At 45.5% G+C, this 25,283-nt stretch overlaps 1 protein-coding gene across 1 annotated transcript in view; it reads right to left on the minus strand.

Moving 5' to 3' along the window:
• The window catches only part of KIAA0825 (KIAA0825 ortholog), a 2,177,598-nt gene that overhangs the window by 1,402,447 nt on the left and 749,868 nt on the right, over positions 1 to 25,283 (minus strand). Inside the window, exon 8 of the mRNA XM_086960919.1 lies at positions 23,455 to 23,720. Within this exon, the coding sequence (XP_086817045.1) occupies positions 23,455 to 23,720 (266 nt within the window). The remainder of the gene's footprint in view (positions 1 to 23,454; positions 23,721 to 25,283) is intronic.

A 25,283-nucleotide genomic window follows, 5' to 3' on the forward strand; every position in this document is an offset into this window, starting at 1 on the left:
TCCGCCTCTTCTCCTGAGAGGGCCTGAAGAGTCAGTCCCTGGAGGTAAGGCTGATACGAGGCGTCCGTGACCAGGGGATCCGCTGTATACACTTGCTGCAGGTGGGTCTGAAGGACACGGAGAATATCCGTTTCCGAATGCACCATAACCCCATCAGGGCCCCTCAGGGCAACAATCCGTGCTGGGGCCGTTTCTTTCTTCAAAATCCAGGCCAACAGTCGGCCGGACTTGTCCCCCTCCCGGTGAAGACGCTGTCTGAATTGACCCAGAGTAAACTTATCGAGGCGAGTAAGTATATCGTGTACGCGTTCCCGGGCCTCGTGCTCCGACGCCAATTCTGGTTCCCCAGGGTCTGGTAAGGCCTGACTGATCAGCAGGGTGTCTTCTGCTTCCTGCAGCTCGCGAGTCAGCTGTTGCCGGACCCCATAGGTGAGGCCCATACATTCACCCCGTACCACTGCTTTCAGAGCATCCCATTTCGTCGATAGGGGTATGTCGTCCCCCTCCCAGTTCAGATCAATATAGTTCGTTAGGGCCGTCTGTACATGATCCCTTCCCACTTGGTCCTGTAAAAGGTCCGAAGGCATCCTCCAAGTGCGGGGGCGGCAAGGCCTGTCAATCTCCCGTGTAGCGCACAACACCGGAGAGTGGTCGGACAGGAATCGGGCCAGATGTGTGATCGTTAATGAAAATGACGCATCAATGTTAGCAGCAAGGATCCTATCTAGCCTGCTATGGGTGTTGTGCGTTGGGGTGTAACAGGTGTACAGTTTCTGTGAGGGGTGACCCTGGCGCCACACATCTGCTGCCCCCAAATTAGACATTACCTCTCGAAGTCTCGCCGTCATGCGAGGTTTCGTTCCCGCTCGGGGAAGATGTCTGTCTAGGACGGGATCCAAAACACAGTTAAAATCCCCAAACCATAAGAGAGGGCTATCCAAATCCGACACCAGGACCTCCTGAATTTGTGAGTAGAAGGCTGCGTCATCTACATTGGGTGCATATGAATTAAATGGTGTAAGGTCCCTTCCATTCAACTTCACCCTCAACAGCAGGTACCTGCCCTCAATGTCCGCCTCAGCATACTGTACAGCAAGGGGGACCCCGGGAGCCACCCAGATCAACACCCCCCGCGCATATGTGGAAAAGGATCTTTGCGATTAGGGCCCTAGGAGACTCACCCGGCCGCGGAGGGGGAACCAGGGCCCTATGTGCACGTTCAATGACAAAGACACTGGACAATCCGGTCGGGCACAACTGGGTGCGGATCCAGGTCTCCAAGAAGCGCTCAGTGTTTCCCGCCTCCAAGCTTTCCGGTACGCCCAGGACCCTGATGTTACTCCGACGGGCCCTACCTTCCGCGTCTTCAGCTCTTCTCTCCAGTGCACGGGTAGTGGACGTCAGGTTCGCGACTGTTTTTTGCAAGGAAGCCACTTCAGTCTGTAAGTAGGCAATCTTGCCCTCCGCATCTGTAACCTTGTCCGCTACTTTACGGAGATGCGTCCGGAGCAGATTAACATCTACGGATACAGTCTCGATCTGCCTCTCCAAGGCAGAATGGGATCCCTGGATAGCCTTCAGGATCTCTGCTCTGGAAGGCTCAGGCGGTCCATCCCCTCCATCCTCCGGGCCCGTCTGCCGCGTAATCCTCTGCGATGGCAGACGGGGAGTAGTATACTGGACAATGGTGTTGGGTTGGGAGGATTTCGCGGATCTATCCTTGCGGGCCGCCATCTAGAGGGGTAGATCGTGTGCACTCGCGAGTCGTTCCAAAGAGTTTCGGACAGGTCCCACTGGCTAGGTGTAGAGCCCAGTGGCGGTCCTAAGAAGGGATGACCAGACGAGATGATAGGACAGTGGGCGGCTCCAGGTAGCCACAACCAGAGCGGCGACCAACCCAGGCAGGAGAGCAGTCGGGGCGAGCGAAGGGCGTCCCTGCGCAGTCTCCCCCACCAGGGCGGGAATCCAGCACCCCCCACAGCAGTGCAGAAATGGTCAAGCAGCAACTACGCACTCACCGGGTCAGGCGACGGGACAGACCTGGTCGCCCTGTTAAGCTCAAGGGGTGTGTACTTAGGAGTTTGATGTCCTCGGCGTGGTCGCCATCTTGTAATGGGTTAAATGCCCCTTCTTTATATTATTGAATCACCTATTTATTATTTATTGGGCTAGCTTTCGATCATATCTCATTGGTCATTATTTATCGTATTATTTATTTTCCAATGGGGCATTTAACCCATTACAAGATGGCGACCACGCCGAGGACATCAAACTCCTAAGTACACACCCCTTGAGCTTAACAGGGCGACCAGGTGCGAGCAATTAGCCAATTAGTGAGAGTATTTATACCAGGCACACTGAGAGAGGAAATCATTACCAAACAGCCCTGGAAGGAGGAGGACGCCAAGCAGCTCAGCTACCCTAAACAAGTAAGAAAGAGAGGGGTTGTTACCTAAATTGATATGGGCAGTAGGCATACAACACTGCTTCAACAGTAGATTTAGACACTGTTTGTTGCTTTTCTAGAGTTGGCAGCTAATTTATAAATGCCCAACAAAGTGACCCTTGATTTCACACTAAAGAAAAAAGAAGGAGGAAATCAAGTTTAAAGCAGGTCTTTTCGCCAAGAAGGTAAGATCTTTATGACAGAGGGTAAGGACAATTAGAAAGAAACTAAAGCCCAGAGAGTCTAAAACGTAAATTATCTTGTAGACAAAGTGGTGAGAAGAACAGCGACGGGTAGCTCCCAGAGGCGTCCTTCCAACCCTTTAAGACACCAAGAAAAGAGGACTGGTAAGCCCTTTCTTTTAAGACAAACAGGGAGAGAAGGCTATGAGATAGTGGAGAATAACCGTAAAAAGGTGATAGAAAGGCAACTCAGTACAAAAAGAGATGTTTTTCTGTTTTGATAGGATTGAAGTTGGTCCATTTTTAATCAACCCGGGTGGAGTGCCAACGAAACTGATATATAAGGTAAAAAATAAGATTATATTATGTCAAAATGGAGAAAAGAGCCCAAAAAACAGTGTAACTAAAAACAAGGTGCGTTTTCTCCTACAATAAGAAAGAGGAAAGCAAACAAAAACTTCCTTAGGAGAAAACAAGAACGGAAGAGAACCTGCTCAAAAGACCGAGAAGGTAGTGCCAGGAAGGAAATACAAACCTGGGTAAGAATATAGAGGTACCTGTGGGTTCGACTCTATAATAAAGAAGGGACGAAAAATCTCACGGCCCTTTTTTTACCTTTAAAAACAGCCACTTGTGTCCGACAAAAGTAAATTGACGACACCGCATCCTAGTGATAAAAACATACCACGCTAGTTATGTCTTCCCTCTCAGTAATACTAGGGTGTGGGAACTTAGTAATACAGGGGACGTAGGGAATAGATCCGGATTACAAAATGGCGGGGTTACCAAATATTAGAAGATTAGCCAAAATGTTAATGAATCAATGTGCAATTGTTAGATTAAATATTGGACCTAATGAAATGTATTGTGATATGTTTTTTATAGATATGATTTAAATGAACAAGTCTTGAAGAAGGTGCAAGATTACTTGAGGCACCAAAACGCCGCGTCGACAGTTTGTTCCCTATGCCTAAATAAATATGATGTACATGTAGACTTGTGTAACAATGCTTAACAGCATTTTTTTAAAAGTTGGAGTTTTTTTATATATAGCTGACTAGCAGCAAAGACAAATGTGCACAAGATTGTTTTTATGAAATAGCGTGTTATTATTTTTAAATTATTTGAATAAATGAATGAATACTTTTAATTTTTGTGTATGCAATGTTTTCATGCTATCTTTTGATTTGATACATATTAAGTTGTACATTTGGTAACCTACGCAATACTTAAATCCCTCCCAATGATGCAAACGGCCCCCAGGGGAATCTAGCACCAATAATCATTTGCCAAACTAAGGAGAAGGAGTTTTTTGTTTTCATATAGATTGTAATGGTATTTTGCAAGACGTGTGGGGATTTAACTTAGCGCACTGTCCATAATACTGGCGCATTTAAGAGAAGAAGTCTGGCCAATCAAACCTATTCAAAATATTCCTTTAAGTTTATTTTCTTCTAAAATAACCACTTGCTCACTGTGCATGGGCTAAAAACCGAACTTGCACTAGAATGGACTTTGGAACTAGGAAATGGACTTTGTTCTCCTTGCTTGCTTTTCTATACCAACAGGCTTTTTTTTTTTAACATGGTCCTACCTCACTTGTTTCCAGGCATCCCGACAATAGAAACTTCCCTCTGAGAAGCTCTGAAACCCCTATTGCTTTCCCAACCATGGCCTTTTACTTCTCTATTTTTTCTTTTTCTAAATTTCCTTGCCTTAACTTTATACCTAGGAAACACTGCTTCGGAATAAGGCTCCTTTAAGTGTAAGTTTACATGGATAAGAGGGTCATTCAAGAAACTGTCAAAGTGGGGATTTTTAGACCCAATCATAAAAGACCCAGGAATTTTAGTAAAAACTCCAGCTTTAACTGCCTGTGAGAGTCTTTCAATCTTTACTTCAACCTGAGACGGTGGACACTTTTTTTGAGCTTCATGCGTGCACTTAATTGTTACACCCTTTTCAGGATCGATTTGTTCATGTATCACATATTGACTTTGTATGATGAATTGTTTACACCACATAGCAACTAGGCCTAGCAATGATTGTCCATTTACTTTCAGGAAGTATCGGAAGGTTTTTGGGTTGTCACCAGTAGAGTACATAGTTTTGTAAAAAAAAAACGTACTTTCTAAAGCCTCTTCATTAATCTTTTGTTGCTTTGTGCCCCCATGCCTCACAATCAAAACACTGGAATCCCTGTGGCCTCTTAGGAGATACTTGACGTCCAGTGTGAGTTGGCTATTTCTTTCTTTCCTATTTGTATCTTTCTAAAACTTTTCCAAGTGGGGCGTATCTTTTTACCAGTATTCACTTTCTACATCTTGATCTTCCAGTGTTGTGCCCTGGAGAAAGTAGAGGCTAAATCAATTGCAATTGTTAATGAGGCCTCATTATGTTGGCATACCCATTTAAGAAAATATATTTGTATTAAAGTTTTGTTTCATAAAATGAATAAGCAGTGGCATGTAGGAGTATAGAGTACAGAGACATGTATGTACGCCTGTGATACATCAGAATACAGAGCATTAACGAGTTGTATATATATAGTATATGTATATCCTACGATTAAGGATCATATTATTCCAACTACATGTAAGTGCATCAGAACACTTTGTTTGCCCATATATTACTGTATATGTGTTATCAACACTGTCCCTTTTGCCTGCAGCGTCATGCCTCGGTTCAGGGCTATGCGTGATTCTGGGACTTATGTTACTATCATCTGAGCAGTAATCTGCTAGGGAGGATGTAGTGAGGGATTGTCCCAGCAGGGGCCAGAAGCGTGTATTCCTATGGGAGTCGCTGTGAAATGTGTTTTAAAAATGATTTAGCTGTCTAACTCCGTGAAGGTAGTGAGAATTTCCATCCACAGCTCCACTGTAAGATTCCTGCGAAATCTTTTCAGTTCCTCAGCTAGTATGGCAGACCCCTCAGCTGTAGCCCAGGTCTCCACCTCGGACTTCCATCAAATTGAGACGTGGGCAGTTGGGGACCACCAGTGTCGCTCTATGTCCCTACGGGTTATAACCAGGGTCAAGTCTAAAAATCAGTTACCCACTTTTTAACTCATCTGCCGAGTGTAAATACCCAAAATACAAATCTCTAAAGTAGATAAGTTGAATCTATTTAGCATGCGCTCTAACTCCATGACCACCTTGGTCCGAAATCTCAACACTTGAGAACAATTCAACACCATGTGAATGAAGTTTGCATCCCTCTGGGCACAGTTGGGGCTGCATATGGTGCCCAATTGCATCATAATGTCCAGCCTGTGTGGAGTGAGGTAAGTAGAAGTTGAATTCTGTGTATTTGTAGCATGTTTTTCGTGACACTCTAGAGTACCCTCTCCACTTGCTCCCATTTCTTTCCCATGAACGATCTGCCCATGTTGGTTTCAAATACCAGTTTTGTAATACAGGAAAGTTGTGTGTGATCATGAACATGGTAGTATGACAGATCCAAGACAAGATTCTGCTGCCACCGCCAAAGGTCAGAAACGTTGTCACAGGTTGTGTGTGGGCAGCTGAGCCATGCCCGTCATCCAAAGATGGTATTGAGACCACAGTAGAGCAGCATATGTCAGGAATTCTCTCAGCGGTGATGATATGATACAAATGATATGATTGAGTGGTATGCCCTCGTCCCTGACTAGATCATCAAGGTTACGAGCCCTGACTTCCAAGTAGCAGATCCCTCCTGATTCAAGTCCTGTCGCAGTCTACTCCAGTAGCCTATGTTCCATGAAAAAGCCTCCCCAAAATGTTGGTATGCCAACTATGGAAAATGCGGATGCATACAGAAGGCATTGTTGCGTCAATTGGAGCACTGAATACTAACAGGAGAGTGCTAGGCTAAGTAGCTTAGGGCACTGAACTACCCTTAGATGCACTCCCAGTACCCACAAGGACGCCCCTGCAGCATAGGTCTCCCACCTCCCCCAGTTCTTCCAAGTGGACTTCAACTAGCCATCTCGCCAGCCATTGTAGCTGGGCAGACAAGAAGTACGGTATCCATACGGATAGGTTCACAAAAAGTATAGGACTAACGGTAAACTGACCATTTTGGACAGAGCAATTCTAGCCATAATAGGTAGCCCAAAAGAGTGCCAAATTTCCAAGCAGCTCCATAGGGGTCGCAGTGCCTCTCAAAGGTTTCCTTCCCTTGTATCCACTCTGGATGCCCCCCCTCTCTCCCCCCAGATATCGGGGGACCTGAGGCATTCATTTGACGCTGTATTGTGGCTTGAACTGCGGCAGGCCATGGAATTCAGGGGACACCAGAAAGGCAGAAGATTTGCTCCAGTTAGTATGCAGCCCATGAAACTTTCTCCAGAGAGTTCAGGACCTCTGCGCAGACAACATGCTCTGCATCCAGCAGCAGAATCCATCTCCCCTCTCCTCTTCTCTCATGACGGATTCAAAGGGATCCACTGCAAATGCAAAAAAGCAGTGGGCCTAGGAGGCATCCCTTGTGTGTTCCTCTATAATCTTAAAATCCTCTGAAATGCACATGCCCATTTATGTTCGCGCTTGGGCTTGTGCATATAGGAGGACAACTCATTTGTTCCACTCCAGACCCAAGTTCATGCAGCGTATGACTGCTCTCAGGTATCCCAAGTAAAGTGTGTCAAATGCTTTGCGTATGTCTATAGAAAGTTTCAACGCAATGGCTTGATGTTGTGGTGGGGTTTAGACCAGGTGCCTTATATCAAGGGAGGTTCTACGGTGTGGAATGGAGCCATTTTGGTCATGGTGGACCATGTATTTAGGTGTGGCAGCCCCGCGTGGCCAGTATTTTGCTGAGGATCTTGTAGTCTAAATTTAGCATACAGAGTGGCCTCTAAGGCTGATAAGTCGAGGGAGTCTTCCATAGGCATCGCTGGTAGTGTCCAGTAGGAAACCACTCTGCAAGGCCACCTGAATTCGATTACAGCTACTCAGCTTAGAGTAGATGTAATCGAATTCAGGTGGCATTCCATCTGTCCCCGGAGTTCTGCAACGTGCCATATCTGTTATGGCTTCCTTGATTTCATGGGCCATGATGGGTCCCAAGCCCCTCCCCAACAAAGGCCCCAATCGAGGCAATGGTGTCCTATTCAGGAAAGCTGCCATCTCCTCCTCAGGTGCCTGCGGCCGTAGGCTGTAAAGTTCACAATAGTTATTAACAAAGACCTAGTGAATTTCATTCTGGGAAAACATTACGTCACCCAAGGTGTTTTTAATGTGGGTAAGTGGGTGACCATGGTCGGCAGGCTAAGCAATGCCAGTAGTCCGCCCATCCTGCCACCCTCTGTATGATTGATATGCATGTAATCTAGGGTCTGCAGCACACACAGTCGTTCTAAGGCAGTTGTTTCTTCAGTTCTGCTGCAATTACAGGTCTAGATAAAGGGTCCACGGGGAGGGCCCATTCTAGCACATGGATAGAATTCTCGAGAGTCGTCAGTTCACTTTCTAGACCTTTCTGCACCCCTACTGCTTGACCAATACAGAACCCCGCCATAACAACTTTATACGCCTCCCATTCCAAGTTGGTATGTTGGGCAGTGCCATTGTTTATTTTAAAATAGCTCTTAATGGTGTCACCCAAAGGGTCCCTAAAGGTGAGCTCTAGGTGGGCAGTGCAAAGTGTCCACGTGTGGATGGGAGGTCATATCTGGCTCCAGGTCATCTGCCACAGCAAGGGGTTATGATCTGACTCATTGCAGACTAGGTATTCTAAAAGCATCACGTCATTCAGTAGGCTATTCTTTTTTTTTTATAAATCTTTTTATTAAACATACATTGGTTCAAGAAAACATTACAGAGGAATCAAACCATCCATGCACTGCAATGACACTGAGGGAATCATGGTACACCATTACATGGAAAGGGAATGTCATGAGGAAAGTGGATCATCGTGTTTAAGACAGCGAGGTGGCATACATATTTCTCCCCGATATGTATTCCAAGGGCCCCAAACACTGGACCACTTTTGAGGCAGCCCCAGGCCAAGTGCACTGTCTTGCCCCTGTACATACACCAGTCAAGACCGTTTTCCCAAGATTCTATTGTGGATGGTTGAGTTGCGCCCCATAGCTGTGTAAAATTCAGTTTCGCAAGCATGAGCCCTAGTGTGGCCCATAGTGTCCGATAGGTATTTAGATCAGTCAGTCCCCAAATGTTTAGTAAGCATCTTCGCGCCCCCGGTGGAGATTAACAGAGAGTACCGAATTGATGGTGTTGTGTACCCTGCTCCAGAAGGAGCTTATGGAAGCACACTCCCAGATTATGTGTATAAATATTCCCAAGTGCCCACAATTGGCGATGTCCCTCCTGAGCATTTGCAAGGGTGGGAGAAGATTTTGAGCGAGGGGTCAAGGGAGACAACGATTCCCAAATACTTGAAGCCAACCGTGGTAATCTGGTTTTGGCAGTTCCTTGGTGGGATAGGTTGGCCCCCTCTAAGGGCGTATAGAAGGGATTTATCCCAGTATACGGTAAAGCCAGAAAATATGCCAAAGATAACCAGGGTGTCCAGAGCCACTATCAGGTATCTCCTAGGGGTGGCCAAATAGAGCAATATGTCAACCGCATAGAGTGAGATGCGGTCTTCCCAATCAGGGGACCAACTCAACCCTCGTATCATTGGGTCTCTGCAGATCCAGGCCGCAAGTGGTTCCAAAGCGAGGGCAAAGAGAAGTGGTGAAAGTGGGCATCCCTGGCGAGTCCCCCGGCTGAGTTGAAACGTGGCTGAAAGTTTATTGTTGACCACAACTTGAGCCAGTGGTTCACTATACAGAAAACGGACCCACTGGATATATTTTGGCCCGAGCCCCCAGTTTAGTCAATACTGTCCAGAAATAGAACCATTCTATGGTATCAAACGCCAGGGTGGCATTTAGGGATACAATCACAGCTGGCTCTTGGATGGTAGGCACCCAGCTCATCACGCCGTGCACTCCACTAGGCCATTCTTGCACATGATTTAGGACATACAAATCATGCACTGGCAAGCAAAAATAGTATTCTAGGCTTGTTCTGTGCCACAGATTCAAAGTGTCTACCAGAACCCTGTTGCCAGTCCATGCTCTGAATCCCACTGCCACTTTTACCATGGGTGCATCTGCCAACGGTGGTACCGATCTTTCAAGGTCCACATCTTTCATGCTATTATAGTCACCTCCTAGACGCATTAGCAAGCCTGTCTCAGCTGATAGCAGTGGTGTGAGTGTGTCAAAGAATTGAGTTTTCCAGACTTTCGCGGCACAGCTGCTGCCCTGCAAGATCAGCAAGCCATTACCACCCTCTCAGATCACAGTAATGGGCTCGACCTGCATGCCTGGTCAAACCCATTTTAGCCAGTTTCTTGTGCATTAGAGGAAAACTCAGCTGAATGTATTGGTCATCTCCATCTCCTTTGAAGTCTGGGTATCTCCTCTCCTCTTAGGTGTGACTCTTGAAGGAATGTGATGCCCACCGCCTACACTTCAAATACTACAGTATTTTGTGTCTCTATCTTGTCGAGCCCATCCCTCGCACATTCCAAGTGACAACAGTGAAGTTAATCATAGGTAGCATCAGTGTGACAGGTGTGTCTTTCTCCCGTCAACAGAAGGTTTTAAGTCACAGAGGAAGGTGTTATATCAAGGCACGCACCCTGCAACCAGGTGTAGATGGGTGCGTGTTCTACAGAAAAAACAAAAAGAGGAAAAACTCCCCCAACCCATGGTGAAGAAACATTGCCGACGTATCTTGAGAAATGGTTGATAGTTGCGAATGTGGTAGCAAAAAGGAACATAGCCAGGGCCTGAAGGGGCAGACCAGCCCCTGCGGGTGGTAAATTGGGTGTCGGACCTTGATTGGTGCTGTGCAGCCAAAAAAGTGGCTTTCCAGAGTCAGGGTTGCACACGGAAATGGGAAAAAGTCTGGGGTCAGTGGGTGGCATATAGGGGATACTGAGGGCTTCTTTCCTAATAAGTCTATGTGGGTGGGCTGGGAAGTTGGGGATTAGTAGTATTGGATAAGGATGTTGATGTCAAACTGCCAATGTTGTCTACATCTATGCGTACAGTCTTGACCGTGAATGTTGAAATGGGATTTACTGTATTCAGAGTCGACCAATAATGATGTATGACTGTTTCTGTGCTGTTGAACAATTGTTTAATAAAAATACTTAAAACAAAAAACACCCCCAACCCAAGTTGACAGTGCAACGTCATTCTATCCAACACTGCCAATCTCAACAGGTATGTGCGAAACAAAAAGAACGGTGTCAAATCAGTAACAAAAACTCCCAAGGCTTAGAGCCAGAAGAGAATCATATGGGGGTGCATGGGTATTAGGGTGTCTGGCTCTCTCCTCCCAGGCCTCCCTCCTATCTCCACATGTAACAGAACAATACATATATCATGCCAGAAGCCATACCTATGGGTGTAATGGGTCTGGTCGCTAGTGCAGCTTCATACAAACCAAACATGGGGAAATATTTGTCTATAAATGTCCTGAGCGGTGAGTTCCTATGTTGCAGAAGGACTTCAGAGTTCATCTGCAGTCTGGGGTGTTATGTGGGGAGGCACAGTAGCCTCCCCTAAAGTCTCCTCCAAGTCTGAGCTGTCTGTGGGAATCTCTGAGTTCCCACCTCTAAAGGCTCTTTGTGACAGGGCACAGAAGTTGTTTGCAGAGTGTACTGCTTCTGTCCTCTCTTTTTCCGTCTTTCCGTCTTATGTCTGGAGGGTCTCCGAAAGTTAGGTCGATCCTGGTATCTCCTCCTCCCAGGCTTTGATGGTGCAGTGTGGCTCCAGTTTGCCTCATGTAGCCCAGTTTGTTGACGTTTGAGCCAGTCCCAGGCGCAGTCAGGAGTACTGAAGAACAAGGCACGTCATCTATCATGATTTTAAGCTTGGCAAGTAACAACAGTGTGTACGGCTTCTCTTGCCACATTTTTAACCGCTAGGAAGGAGGCTCGGTAGCACTCCACCTCCAGGGTATAATCCAGGAAGAAGGTCACGGCGGCATTGTCTACTCAGAAGTGGCCAACTGCATGGGAATACTACAATATAAGGTCTCTGTGCCTATAAAGTAACAGGCGGCCACCACAGGTCTAGGCTGCATCCTGGGAGGAAGGGTCATTAGGGCCACCCTGTTCGCTCTTTCTAAGGCAAAGAAGTAATACAAGCCCTCCCTGTGCCACCTCGCTCACCAGCCATGTTTTCAGAAAGGTTATCATGTAAATACCCTTCAGACCCTCAGGCAGGCCCGCAATCTGAGTGTTATACTTGCGGCAGCACCCCTCAGTGTCCTCAGCGTATCGAGCCAGTATGTCCCCCCTGCACATGAGATCAAATGACCCTACATTGTGGTCATAGCTACCTTAATATCACAGTGTGTCCTCATGGGTTTTGGCCTTGTGGGCTGGCTTGCAATGGTCATCTCAGAACAGTCCAAGGTCAGGGACCATATTGTCAATTTGGGGTCCAAGGCTTCATGGGATTTGTTGATAGCTTCTGAAATGGGGGTCAGCAATAAAGCGTAGTCTACTTCGCTTTGCCTTGCAGTCGAAAGTGCAGCCCCCGCAGAGGCTTCTGCAGGGTGAGGAGGGGCACTTTCAGCATCAGAGTGGCTACTTACTCCAAGGCACTTTGGTGGGCTTGTGAGTCCCATTATGATGAGAGCCAGGGGAGCAGCCATGTCCTCTATGGTCCTAACGTCAGGACCGTATCTGGCGGGAGTTGCCAGCAGTGTGCCTGAGCGTGCCTCAGTGTACCGGAGCTGTCAGCACTCAGTTGTGGCAGGCCGGGCCAGCACTGCTCTCAGGCAGCCATGTGAATGCTCAGTGATGCAGTGCCCCTGGGTGGCACTGGACTGATAAGCCTCCTCCAATCACAGGGGACAAGAGAAGTCCAGGTCTCCCCTGGATAGGCTTGCTACCACCCTCCCTTCAATCGTTAGAAATAAAAATGGGTGAGGCCAGCTCACCAGCAGTTATGGGGATGTCCAGTCCTAGGAGGGCTTAGCCTCGCCCATGCAGCCTTCGGTAGTCGAGCTCATTCCACCATGTGAGGAGCAGCCACTGAAACCAGCATGAGGTGCCCGTACAAGAGAGCGGGTCCCTCCAGTAGAAAGGGAAAAGAGTTGGATGACCCACCAGTGGGAAGGCACATCAATCTGCTCCCTAACAGATGACAGGAATCAGCACCTTCATTCAGGTCAGGGTATGGCAGGCGCGTTGCATGCTGAGGATCTCCCAGGAGGAGAGAGGGTAGGGTGCGCTGGTGGCACGCTCAGTGGGCCACAGTGTCCGAGGCTGGCGTTACACTGTCATCACCCCAGAAGTGTCTGTTGAGGCTCACCTGCTTCTCAGGGGCCGCGGTCTGCTATGTCAAGGACAGGTGCAGCGAGCCGCCATCTATAGATCCCATCTTGGTACAGCGGAGTGTGAGTCACAGTTCCCCCAAAGGCTTATTCGGAAGCAGGGCTCACACGCTGGCCTCCCAGTGGCACAGCTGAGAAGGAGCATTGACCTTCAGCTCTGTGAAGTCGGGAGGGAGATGGGTAGAACAAGGCATCTGGTAGGCCAGAGCTCCTCACAAAGCAGCCATCTTACCACAAAGCTAGCCATGTCGCCTATGATGTTGGCATGCCCATCTTTGAATATTAGATGGGAGTGAAATCAGAAATTGCTCCTGATAGATTTAATCTATTATCACCTTTTTAGTAGAGGAGTCAGTGTGTAGCCACTTATCCCCAATATCTTTAGGCATACGAGTCTCACTAGCTACCATTTTCCCCTCTAAAACCAAAGCAATAGATTTCAAAGTCAAACTCCAGTGTCGCTGAGATTGCTCTCTTTATGTAATGGTAGGGCATGACTCTGAATGGATTAGCTGTTTGATAGGCAGCTTGCCGTTCACCCAATAAACAGATGCAAAGTCCTGGCCTGAATCTCTCTACTTGCCACCCCGCACTTTGCACAATGCGTTCATAATTATTGAAAAAAGGAACCTCCTACCACTGTTTTGTTCTGTAGCAATATAGAAGGTACATTATGCCTAGCCCTACTTTGAGAAACAGCCTCTACTACCATGAAAAGGAGAGTGCATAGCAGGCTGATATTGGTGGGGATGGATGAGGAAATGGTAGTGTGCCTAACAAAATGTAGGAATTACCAGCGAGGGAACCAAGTCCACTTCTAGAGGAGGGGCAAATTGGAGGCCTCTAAGATTTAGGTGCTTAGAGAGGAAGAGACTTTTGGTAGGCATCGGGGAAAGGCGCTGGATAAAAAATGTGGGTAAACGCATAAAGGGAGAACATGACCAGGAGCAATGAAGTTAATCCTCCTTATTGCGAAGGGATTAAACTCACTTACCAAAAGGCATAGGTGTTCTGGAAATACATGGGAACCCACAACCGCAATAACATCTTCCTCCGGGAGACCTATCTGTTATGCAAAGACCAATTCAGACTAAGGTATAAAGGATACCCTCTTTAGTTGTCGCCTCTACACCAACAAAATCCCAAAGAGATGAGTCCCTGGGGGCAGGTTTCTGAGTGTACCGTTAAATATACTACAACAGCCCATGACTCTGATAAATATATATGGCTCTAGGTAGGTTATGTTTCTGAGAAGCATACTTAAGGAGGTACAGATGATAGCAAAATCTCATTATCTGACCACACACAGATCAAAGTATAGTAGACCAAGAAGATACATGAACTTTGAGAGAGTTCTGGAGACTAGCTATGGACATCTGCCCTGACCCAGTCGATAAAGCTGAAATAGTCAAGGAAAGGACAGAGTATCTTGAGATGAATAAAGAGAGAAACATGACTCTTATCAGTCAATGGTATGCATTTAAGGTGACAGTATGAGAAGCAATCATAACAATTACCTGAAGCCTCGAAAGAGAAAGATGGCTGGAAGAAAGTAAACCAGTGGAGAAGATCAAGGTGTTGAAAAAGAAGAATAAAGGGGATACATCTAGTAGTAAACAACTAGCAAACTTGAAGGGACAACTCTTAGTGATTAGGACAAATGGGGTAAAGCTCATACTTTTGTAGCTTAAAAGCAAAAGCTAAATAATGTGAGCTCAGTCTTGCCCAGACAACAGCATATGCAGAGAATTAGAACACGCACTGGGCTATCAGGAAGCTATTCAGGAAATGGGCCTTTAGGAAAAGAACAACACAGGAGCTTTTTAAAAGCTACTTCCAGGTATATTTGCTGGCAGTAAAGTAGACCCTGAGACAACAGAGACTTTGGGTAGATTCCGGGCAGAGTGTGAGTCATTTCACCTGATCTCCCTCCTGAACACGTATGTTAAGATTTTCACTGAGATCCTAGCACACAGGCCAGAATCCTTTCTTGATTGATGTGATTCAGGTAGGATTTAAAAGTTACAGAGAGGAGAGGGAAAATATAGCAGAGTAGCCCACGTAGAAGAAAAGGCAAAGAGAAATGAAATACAAACGATGTTGATGGGCCTTGAAGCCAAGGAGGTATTAGATCACCTCACATAAAGGTCATTCTAAATCCAAATATGTTGGGGTAGATACTGATGAGTTATGTATCGCAATCTTTGCGTGGTAACATTAATGGGGCAATCTGAAAAATTTTTGATCTCGCCCCTGCTGTTTGTGTTGCCCGTAAACTCACTGGCACTATCAGAAATTTTCATCCAAGTTGCGTTTGGTGGGGAAATACACAACCAGGTTTCTTTATCGATTATATAATGTTCACTCTGACAGAATCTGAGGAGTTGATATCTGCTCTGTTTGAACTGCTTCATCAGCCTGAAAGGGCCTCTTGATTCCAAGATAAAAACAAAACAAAAATTCAAAATCCTGAATAGATCATTTCCGTGAGATACAATTAACTAACTTCAACAGAGTTGTCTAATGAGTTGGGTGCCGGTTAAGCTAAAGTACTGAGGGTTATCTCTCACAAATTTCCTTGAGAGGCGTTGTGCAACCAACTGGCCTCAGCTGTGAACCCAGATTCTGGAGGATATGCCTCTCTGGTGGTCACTTTACCTCTCCTGGTTGAGCTGTATTAGTACTGTAAAGATAAACGTTTTAAACAGTTTCTTATATATATTTCAATCCTTGCCTGACCGCATCGGAAGTAACTGATCAAATTGGTGTGGGCTTGAAGACGGGCAACAATTAATAAAGAGAGGCTAATGTCCACCAAGGAATGTGGTGGCTTGGCATGTCCAGACGTTCAAAAGTATTATCAGGCTGTATATCTTGAGGGAACAACATGAGAAGATAAGAAATGGTTGTTGATTGACAGGACAGTGGTAGGTGCATCACTCTGGGACCTGGCTCGGTAGGAAAAAAACATTAATACAGTGCATACATTTCCATTTCCGTAAAGATTGTTCTGGAGATTTGGGACTAAATATCAGTTAGAGGACAGCTGACATCCTTCCTATCCCTTAAAACACTCCTCCTGAATTTTCTCCTGGATCAGTAGGGGATGCATGTTAAATCTGGAGGGGGGGGTGTAGGCAGCTGTCTGACCTTTTGCATTTTGCCAGCCCAAGTACATTCAGGAATTAAAGATGAGTGTGGCATTGCAGGTGTCATCCACCGAACACAAGGCAGCTAACTCAGTATGAAACTTTCACCAGGAAGTATGACAGATTCCCAGGTCTAATATCTCAAATACGTGCCTTTCGTCAACGTAGTCAGCAAGCTCACACATGGGCTTACGAAGGAAGATGGGGAGATGGACCTGGCAGACTCCCCAAGTGAAAAAGATTGGGTTGAACTATGGGCCTCTATTGCATGCACATTTGGAAGCACACAACACAGGGAATATGCTACTAAAACCATGACTAAATTGTATATGGTTTGAGCAGCTTCCAGACTTGGGGATTCTTTGGGAGACTGAGAGCTTCCTATACTAGGGTCTCGGGGTTACGCCCAAGGAGGCCACTCACCAGCGCCTGAAAGTGGATAAGGTCCTGGGGGCCTCAAGGGATCAGTCAGGTTCTCGAATAAATTGCCGTTGTCCGTGATGGGTAGGTCGCCGGTTGCCAAAATGGTCTTTCTTCCAAGCTGCCTCTATCAGGTACAAGATTTGCTGTTTCTGCTTGGTCCATGAGTTTTCCACTAGATAAACAGCCTGTTGATTTCATTGCTATGGGCCAGACGGTGGAGCAGAGTAGCTCTGTCAGTCCTTAAAAGGGACATGGAGGACGGTGGCCTGGCTTACTGAGGTATGCAACTCTACTTTGTGGTGCATCTACAGCATGCCGCTTGGTGGCTTGCAGAGCCTGACAATTGGGAAAAGAAACTTTTCTGAGATATGTTTGGGGAAGACACACTGGCCTATTTACCAATGCGAGGAGGCAGATCGGAGCATTCAATCTCATATTTGGTCCAGCACACAGCAATGATATGGGAAACAGTGGTCACGAAGAGGCTTTGTTGGGCTCCTGTTAACAGGGAACCGGTTTCTTGAATCTCGTGTTGTTTAGCACAATCAATCTGGATAGGTCTATAGACCAATGGAGCTGATTGTCAGTTGGCCAATGACCTATATCCAGGTGAGGTTTTTCTTACCTTCCCAGATGCGCAGGAGGCTTTTCACATAGGGTTGGGATATTTCCTGAACTTTGGTAAACTGGAAAGCACAGTAAAGGAAGTATGTGTGGCTTCTCGGGGGCAACGTAGCCCTCCCACTTTATAAGGCTCTTAAGGGGTACATGACACAACATCCCTATAAGGGATGGCAGGTGTGGGAGACTGAGCTGCAGATGAAGGTTGGGAGCGTGCCTGTGAACTAGTAAGGACTGTTTACTGTAATAGCAGGTCTAAATTGCTGCACTTTAACTGCACTGCACGTATGCGACCCCTTTTCAACTAAATAGGATAAATCCAACTAGGGCAGCGAAGTGTGTGTGTTGTGGGGTGGTGGGTCCCAACTTTTTGAATCTTCCCTGGGTCTGCGCTGAAGTTAAGGAGTTCTGGAGGGATGTAGTGTCCAAGATTGAGGAGAATACTGGCCTCACAATTTCCCTTACTCCCGGGGCCTGTCTGGAGGGTATAGTGGCAAGGCCCAAGGGCAGAAGATTCCATATAGGATTTTCCAGCTTGCATTCCTCCTGGCTAAGCGGCGGGTGGCCATTGGGTGGTTAGGATCTCGAGCACCGCAGTAGTCATTCTGGCTTAAAGATGTGCTTGAGTGGGAGGTAGTGGAAGAAAATCCCCTGCGACTATCTCATACTGATTAAAAAGATGCTGATGATGTGATGTTTGGGGGCAGTTACTGGACAGATTTAATGGTGGTGAGGATTCTGGCTCCGTAGATGAGGTGTGATAATTTTGTGTTTCGTGTTGATATGTACAGTAGTTGCGGCAGCCAAGTGTGGCTATGTTTTATATGCACTAGACTAGCTTCACTTTATCTATGTTGTACTGTATTCCTCACTATGTACGCTCATGCAATTATACCGCAACACGTTCAGAGACACTTGTCACTGGAGACTGCTGCAATACTTTGATATGATATGATACGTGTTTTTTTTGCATTTCCCGTAATTCTGTTCTACATTGAAAATAAATCAAACATAGTTTTTTTTATTTTTTTATTATGTAATTGTATATGGTCCCACAAAGCTCTACCTTTCTGTTTATCAGAGGTGCTGGAGATGCAATGTTGAAGAGGGATCTTTCCTACGCATTTGATGGGTATGGGCACATATCCAACATTTTGGAAAGATGGTTTGAGATATATCAGAGTAGTCCTGTGCTATTCTATTAAGGGCAATCCTAGCCTGATATTGTTGGGGGTCACACCAGCTCAACTGGACAGGATATCTAGGGACCATGGGGCACTGCAACTAAGATGTTACGTGCTACAAAAATTTGAATTGCAAGTCAAAGATAACACCAGGGTAGCACTCTAGTCCGACAGACTCTGGCAAATGATGATACTATAGAAAGTCACGCACTATATTACAGACTCTGCACTAAAAAAAATTGGGAAAATATGGAACTCGCTAGTCCTATTTTATGAGACTGAGATACTCTTGCTTTGTACAAACACGCATATACGCCCTCTAACTATTTTAGTGCTTGCCTGTCAGAAGGGGGTGTTAATATATTAAGAACTCGATGCAGTTCAGTGTAAGTGCCAACTACAGTCTTGAGGATGTATGCCTGCTTGCCCCTTTACAGATAGGACGGTGCCTGGGGGTGGAGGGTTGTTGTTCAGTTCTTTAAGTTCATAGATAGCATACGGTAAAGAGGTGTATCTTTTCCACTTTTGAAAAAATGTAATAAAGAGAAGTTAAGCGGCAGGCATAGGCGAGGACCAAAGATGGCGTGCAGTCTGAGTTCCAATACTGGATATCCAGATTATGGCTGATACTGCTGCCTAATCGACATTGTGGAGGCGCAGAGCGACTGCCAATGCACTAGCCCCCACTGGAGACCAGAGCGCCAGCGAAGCGGGACGACATGACGAAAGCAGATGGGGCCGCACGGATGAGTGTTCTGTTGTCGCAAAGAGATATGCATGGGGGGCTGGGACTGAGTGTTCGTTCCTGGCCTCCTAATTAACTCCAGGCTGAGGCTGTTTTAGGTATGCCTGTTTCCCAGATAGTTCAGAGAGGAGAACGAGATTTATAAACCTGATGCAAGAATGGCCTGCCACCTGATGAGCATACCATATGAACCTGCTACGTGGAGAGTTTGGTAAACATCATGTATCAGCAGTAGTTCATGGCGAGAGTGAAATAGACTGTTGAAGGATTGCTTGATGTGTTCATAGGTGAGAAACTGCCTGGGTGGAAGATTATACTCTGCTACCAGTGTGGGGAAGTCCATTAATTCACCATTAAGAAATAAATCCAAATCCAAGGTAGCAGCCTGGAAGGCAGACATGGATTAGTGCATGTTCCCTGAGAAAACTGTATATGTTTCGCGTGAGTGCCCCAGAAAGTGGTCTTCCATTTGGAATAAGTACAGAGGAGATATTGGTGTTCCCCCACTGTCCAAAGCCAGAAGATCCAGCTCTACCGTAGTCATTGTTAATCACCACAAATTAATGATGTACACTGTAATCATGTTAACATTTGGATTAATCTTCTGCCTTAATTACTGTAACCTGTAAAGTCGACTCGAATTCTGTTAATAAAAAGAATTATAAAAAAAGAAACCAAACCAAATGAGTGTAAGGGATCAGACGGTAATGTAATAAGCCATCTTGAAAGTCAACCCTTGATAGCCCTGCCTTATAAACAACATGCCCAGAGAGCCAACAGGCCACCCATTGCAGCTGAACTGTCAGGTAATAGCATTTATCATGCGGGTGGGAAAGTCCTGCTGCATCAACCAGAAGTTTTAGTGTAGCAATTGCTACTGGGCAATGCCCAGGGCCCCAAAGAAAACCAGTCAGGGAAGAATCCGGGGAATGAGGAGGGTAAGGTTAGTAAAATAATAAAAAAGATGAGGAAGGACCACCATTTTCACTACAGCCACCCTCCTGATAACTGAAAAGTAGACCAGAAAGTTATTTGAGATCAGAGCACTTGCATCACGGTACTCAGGTTACCATCATCCAGATCTGCGGGAGAATGGTAAATGTTGCCTCCTAGATATCTGAATGTGACCTTTTCAACCAGTAGTTTGGGAATCCGCTGCAGTGAGAGGGGGTCTGTAGGTTTGCTGAAGAGGAAAATTACAAGATTTAGCTCAGTTCCCCTTAAGACCCATGAGAGTTACAAACTCAGAGATTATCTGTGCTAGGATGGAGAAGTGAATGTTCGCATTACGGACATGCAACAGTAAACCATCCGTATATAATGATATTGCGTGGGTATGGTCCCTTATTGGGATCCCCCAGACGACTCCAATAAGACAGAGGTGGGCCGCCAAAAGCTCCTTTGCCATGCTGAATAATAGCGGAGAAAGGAGGCAGCCCTGTCTGGTGCCTCTGCACACGGGCCACGATGCAGAAATAAATCTGTGAGTTTTCACGCAAGCTGTGGGAGTGGAATATGGTATCGGAATCCACTTCCTCCAGTGGGGGCCTATGTCAAACAAGAACAACACTCTGTGCATAAAAACCCACTGCAAAGAATTAAAAGCTTTCTCTAGGTCTAATCAAATGTAGAGGGCATTTGGGATTTGAGCTGCGGATTCATCAGGGCAAAATCGGCTGAGGTTACGAGAAGTGTTGTGGCCCAACACAAAGCCTGCCTGATTTTCATGAATGACATCTGGTAACATTGGAAGTAGGTGGCAGGCTAGGATTTTAGTTGGTATTTAAAATGGTTAGTGGGCAGTATTCTGCTAGATTCGTTGGATCCTTGCGTGGCTTCAAGAAAGTGGAAATGACTGCTTTGTTAAGGGTTGAGGGGAGAGAATCCATTGTGTAAATGGCTTGATAGAGTGCCTGTAATTTAGGCACCAGGGTATGAACAAACTGGGCATAGACCTCAGCCAGCAAGCCACCCGATCCCCGGACCTTTCCCAGGGGTAGGTTCTTCAAAAGAGATTTAAATTCCTGGGTTCTAATCAACTCGTCCTGGCCCATTCTGGGCCTCTTGAGAGGTGGGGTAGAGGAATACCGGTGATAATACAGTTGAGATTGGCATCTGACATTGGTGAGGTGGGGGTGGAAAATGCCCACTGTAATATACATGAAAGGCAGAGTTGATGGCTAGTTTGGGTGTGGGTGGCGTTACCTAAAGGGAGAGAAATGGCTACAAGACTGGAGTCGGCATGGCAGAGTGTAACCATCCACGCCAATATGTGGCTAGGTTTTTCGCCTTCCTTATGGGTACTGTCAATAAAACTGGCATAGTCATGGCAGTGGAGCTACTCCATTTTGTCAAAAAGATCAGCCCTCGCAACCCAGAGATCATCCAATTTATCTGGAGAGGCTGTCATAACTTGTTCCATCAGTAACAGGGTGGATTCCACAGCTCACAAGCACCTTACAAACACACACCGTGGTTATCATATATAGCCCCCTCGTGGTAACTTTAAAAGCTTTCCACTCAATCAATGGGGAAGAGCAGGACCTAGTACTCTCCTGAAAAAAGGATTTAATGTGTTTGAGCAATGTTTGATGAAAGACTATGTCCTCTAGCATTGTGACTGAGAGTTTCTGTGCGGGGATTCAGGACAGTAGACATCCCCAAGCCAAATCCATAGGCAGGAATTATGGTCAGAGAGACCTCAGGTGCGATAATGGATAGAGGTTGCTGTTGTAGGGAGCAATAAGGAGCAAATAAATCTGTGTAGGAGTGAGTGTAATTTGTGGACTGAGGAATAAAACAAAAATTTCCCGACATGTTGAATGCTTAAGGCGCCACGTGTTATCTAATGACCAATGGGTTAACTACTACTGAAGATATCTATCATAGAGCAGTAAAGGGGACTAAGGAAGTGGGAGTGTTGATCGGTTTAGGGGAATGTCAAGGTCAGTTTTTAAATCCCCTCCAAATATCCAAGGAGCACTAGGACAATCAGCCATAGTAGTTGTTATGTGGGATCAAAAGGCCAACTGGCCAGTGTGTGGTGCGTAAGGGACTCAATGTAACAAGTGTCCCCACAGGGGGGTAAGAGGCGCTCTCTTAATTTAAACTTACTTCTTGCTATATATTCAACCTATTTAGACAAGGGTGCTACACTTTGAACATGTGTTGGCTCCACATGTATAAACCAAATTTGACCCGGAACAGGATTAACCTGCTCTAGTGTGCACTGTTCCTAATGAACCGAATGTTCACCAGTTTCAAACACTTGTTTGAAACTGGTGAACATTCGGTTCATTAGGAACAGTGCACACTAGAGCAGGTTCCGGGTCAAATGTGCGTAAGGGACTCCCAGGTTTAATGGGTGATCGTTAAAGGCTCTCTGGCAAGAAACTGGGTGAACCCAACCACTAACTATGCCGGACATCCTGCAGCGAGCTCAGTTGGGTGGGTGGGCTCTCGTCCTCGGACAGAATTTCTGAAGACGATGAAAATTATCTGTTAAGAACCGACTTTGCAAGTGTGATTGTATAGGACTGTATCTTGTTTTTTCGATATTTTTATGTCTGTCCTTCGAGAGAAATCTCGGAGGAATACAGAGCAATTGACAAGGTCTGTAAGCCCAACACCGATGCTAATTAGTGCATTTCAAACGAAATGCTCTATTGATGAGAACAATGATGAGAACAATGTTTCCATTAGATATATTCTTAAGTAGGCAGTTATAAGATAACACAACTTTAGTATTCTAATATTGCTAGCGTTTACCTGTTCATAAAAAAGACAATCACTGGATTTTTTTCATCTGAAATGCGTAATACTTGTTTGGTTTTAATCAGTATATTTCTAAGGCGTTTGAATCAAAGGATATTAATTTCGATGACACACAACGTTGATTTCCTTCTTTTTTTTTTTTTTTTTACAGAAATAGATTCCCGGTTTTTTTCTGTAACGGTCTACATTTGTGATTGACTCTTGGTCTACTGAAATTGGTGTCAGTAAACAATAACACATTGTGATTGTGCATTTCACATTCCAGGACGTTCGCAAAGCATGTACATTTTCTGTTGAGCAGAAAACTGATGAAAAGTTTATGTTTCCGGCCATAACATTGGCACAGACGATGCAAATATGAAGCCCACAAGTCAAATTGACCAGAGACCAGCTGTACAAGAACGATATTATATTACATTACATCAGGTGTGCCCCTGAAGAAAATATACTCACACAGTAATAAGCCAAGTAAGATTGTTACCCAGAATGCCTAAGACGTTATTAGTCCTTGCTGAACAGACAGACCACTGTAACATAGCGCCTTAATTTCAAACTGACATTTTTCAAGAACTTACTTCTTCTTTGTCTCGCCCATTAAGCCCTCATAGAGAGTCAAGCGCTGGTGGATGTACACTGCCGAGGAGAGAGCAGCGTGCAGGGTCTGGACAGGGGCTGTGGATGGAACTTCACTGCTTCTCATCTCCAGTCTTGCCAAGGCAGCTGTTGCTGCTTTACAGCAGGCCTCCACAAAGGTTGCTCTCATTTCCTGAAGAGTCTCCCCTCTGCATGCCAAAGCAAGTGGAAGCACCGTGTCAAGTTCTTCCATGATGTCAGAACAAAACTAGAGAGAGAGAGAAATGTGGCATCAAGTTATTTGGCCTCGAAGTAATATATGAACAACAGGGCCAAATTATCCAACTCAGGGAGACATGAAACATAACTTAACACCGTCATATCAAATAAGCCTTATTTAAGATAACATGGCAAGAAACAGTCACTTTCAGTTCAGCTCTGCATATTTTTACAGAAATATCTTTAGCAAGTTACATTCATGTTTGAGCTTTGTAGGCATGCATCGGAGTCCATGTTCAAGCTCAAAGGTCCTGTGTGGTGCTTAATAAAATATCTATAGCCTGCACTTTCTACCTCTTTTCAGGGAGCACGAAGTAAGGTTAGAATGGACTTGGTAGCTGCGACTTTCTACCTTTATAACAAATACATTTATGGCTAAAACCTAACAGGTCCTAACTAAAACCGGAAGAGGCAAGCTTTTACGGCTCCTTTGATTCATGGGCCAAAGACTGCTTATAAACCTAAAGATACCAGTAATACGTTTAGGTTCACACGGTCAGTTCTTTGTCTGCACTACTACAAACTCTACATGGCTATTGACCGGTCCGCCCCACCTGCAACATATTCTACTACTACCAAGGATCTCTGATCAGCTAGGTAGGTACAATGAGGTACCACTGCCGCGAGCCATCCTCTGTACTGCGGTTCTGCATCCCATGACCAGTATCTTGGACGCTTATTATCTATCTGGTATAAAAGGAACGATTAAAACACCTGCTATGGATTGGTACTTACATTTTGCTTGATTATTTATCCATTTAATCAGCAACAATTCTACAGCTCACACGAATAACCATTTCATCCTGCCCCTGGCTTGTGCCTGTTCTAACTGGAGAGCTCTGTTAGCAGCATGATTGCTCCTACCACAAACCTTTCTTACCTAAGTTACAAAGTTTAACAAGCATTGGCAGGGGAAAGAGGTCTGGGTCTAATGTGATAATAGGTCTGGGTCTACTGTGATAACGCATGCAAATACAGGCATCCAGAAATTATTTTATCATTTAAAAAAATGTAAAAGCCAGGCATATTGGCTTTCCAGTGCTTGGTATTGGCGGTGAGGTTAGTAATGTCGCTGGTGGCATTGGTGATGGCATGTGCTGGTAATAATAGTGGTACTATGGTGATGGCTGTGTGGTGTTGTATTGGCATGGATGCCAAAAGTTGTATTGGAGGTAGTGGTAATAGTACCATTGATGGTGTATGCTGCTGTCATTGAAGGTGATGATATTAGTGGTACTGCTGGTCTACTTATAGTGGTGGTACTGGTACTGGTGATATTGCTGGTGTGGTATGTATTGTGGTGAGTAATTGGTGGTGGTTTGGTAATGGTGTAATATCAATGGTGTGATAAAAAAGAATGGGAAAGCCAAGTTAGGTCACTGGCTCGCAAACGAGTCACGGCAAGAGCAGTCAAAAAGCCTGGATCAATTAAAAATGAAATGTTACAGAAAGGGTGAATATGAAATATTTCCTCTTGCAGTGCAATGGAAGCAGTAAATAGGAGATGGAATTATATATCAGACAGCCAAGAGCATAATGGGCTAGTCTAAGT

The sequence above is a fragment of the Lissotriton vulgaris genome, chromosome 3_1 (assembly GCF_964263255.1).
Source record: "Lissotriton vulgaris chromosome 3_1, aLisVul1.2, whole genome shotgun sequence".
NCBI lineage: Eukaryota > Metazoa > Chordata > Amphibia > Caudata > Salamandridae > Lissotriton > Lissotriton vulgaris.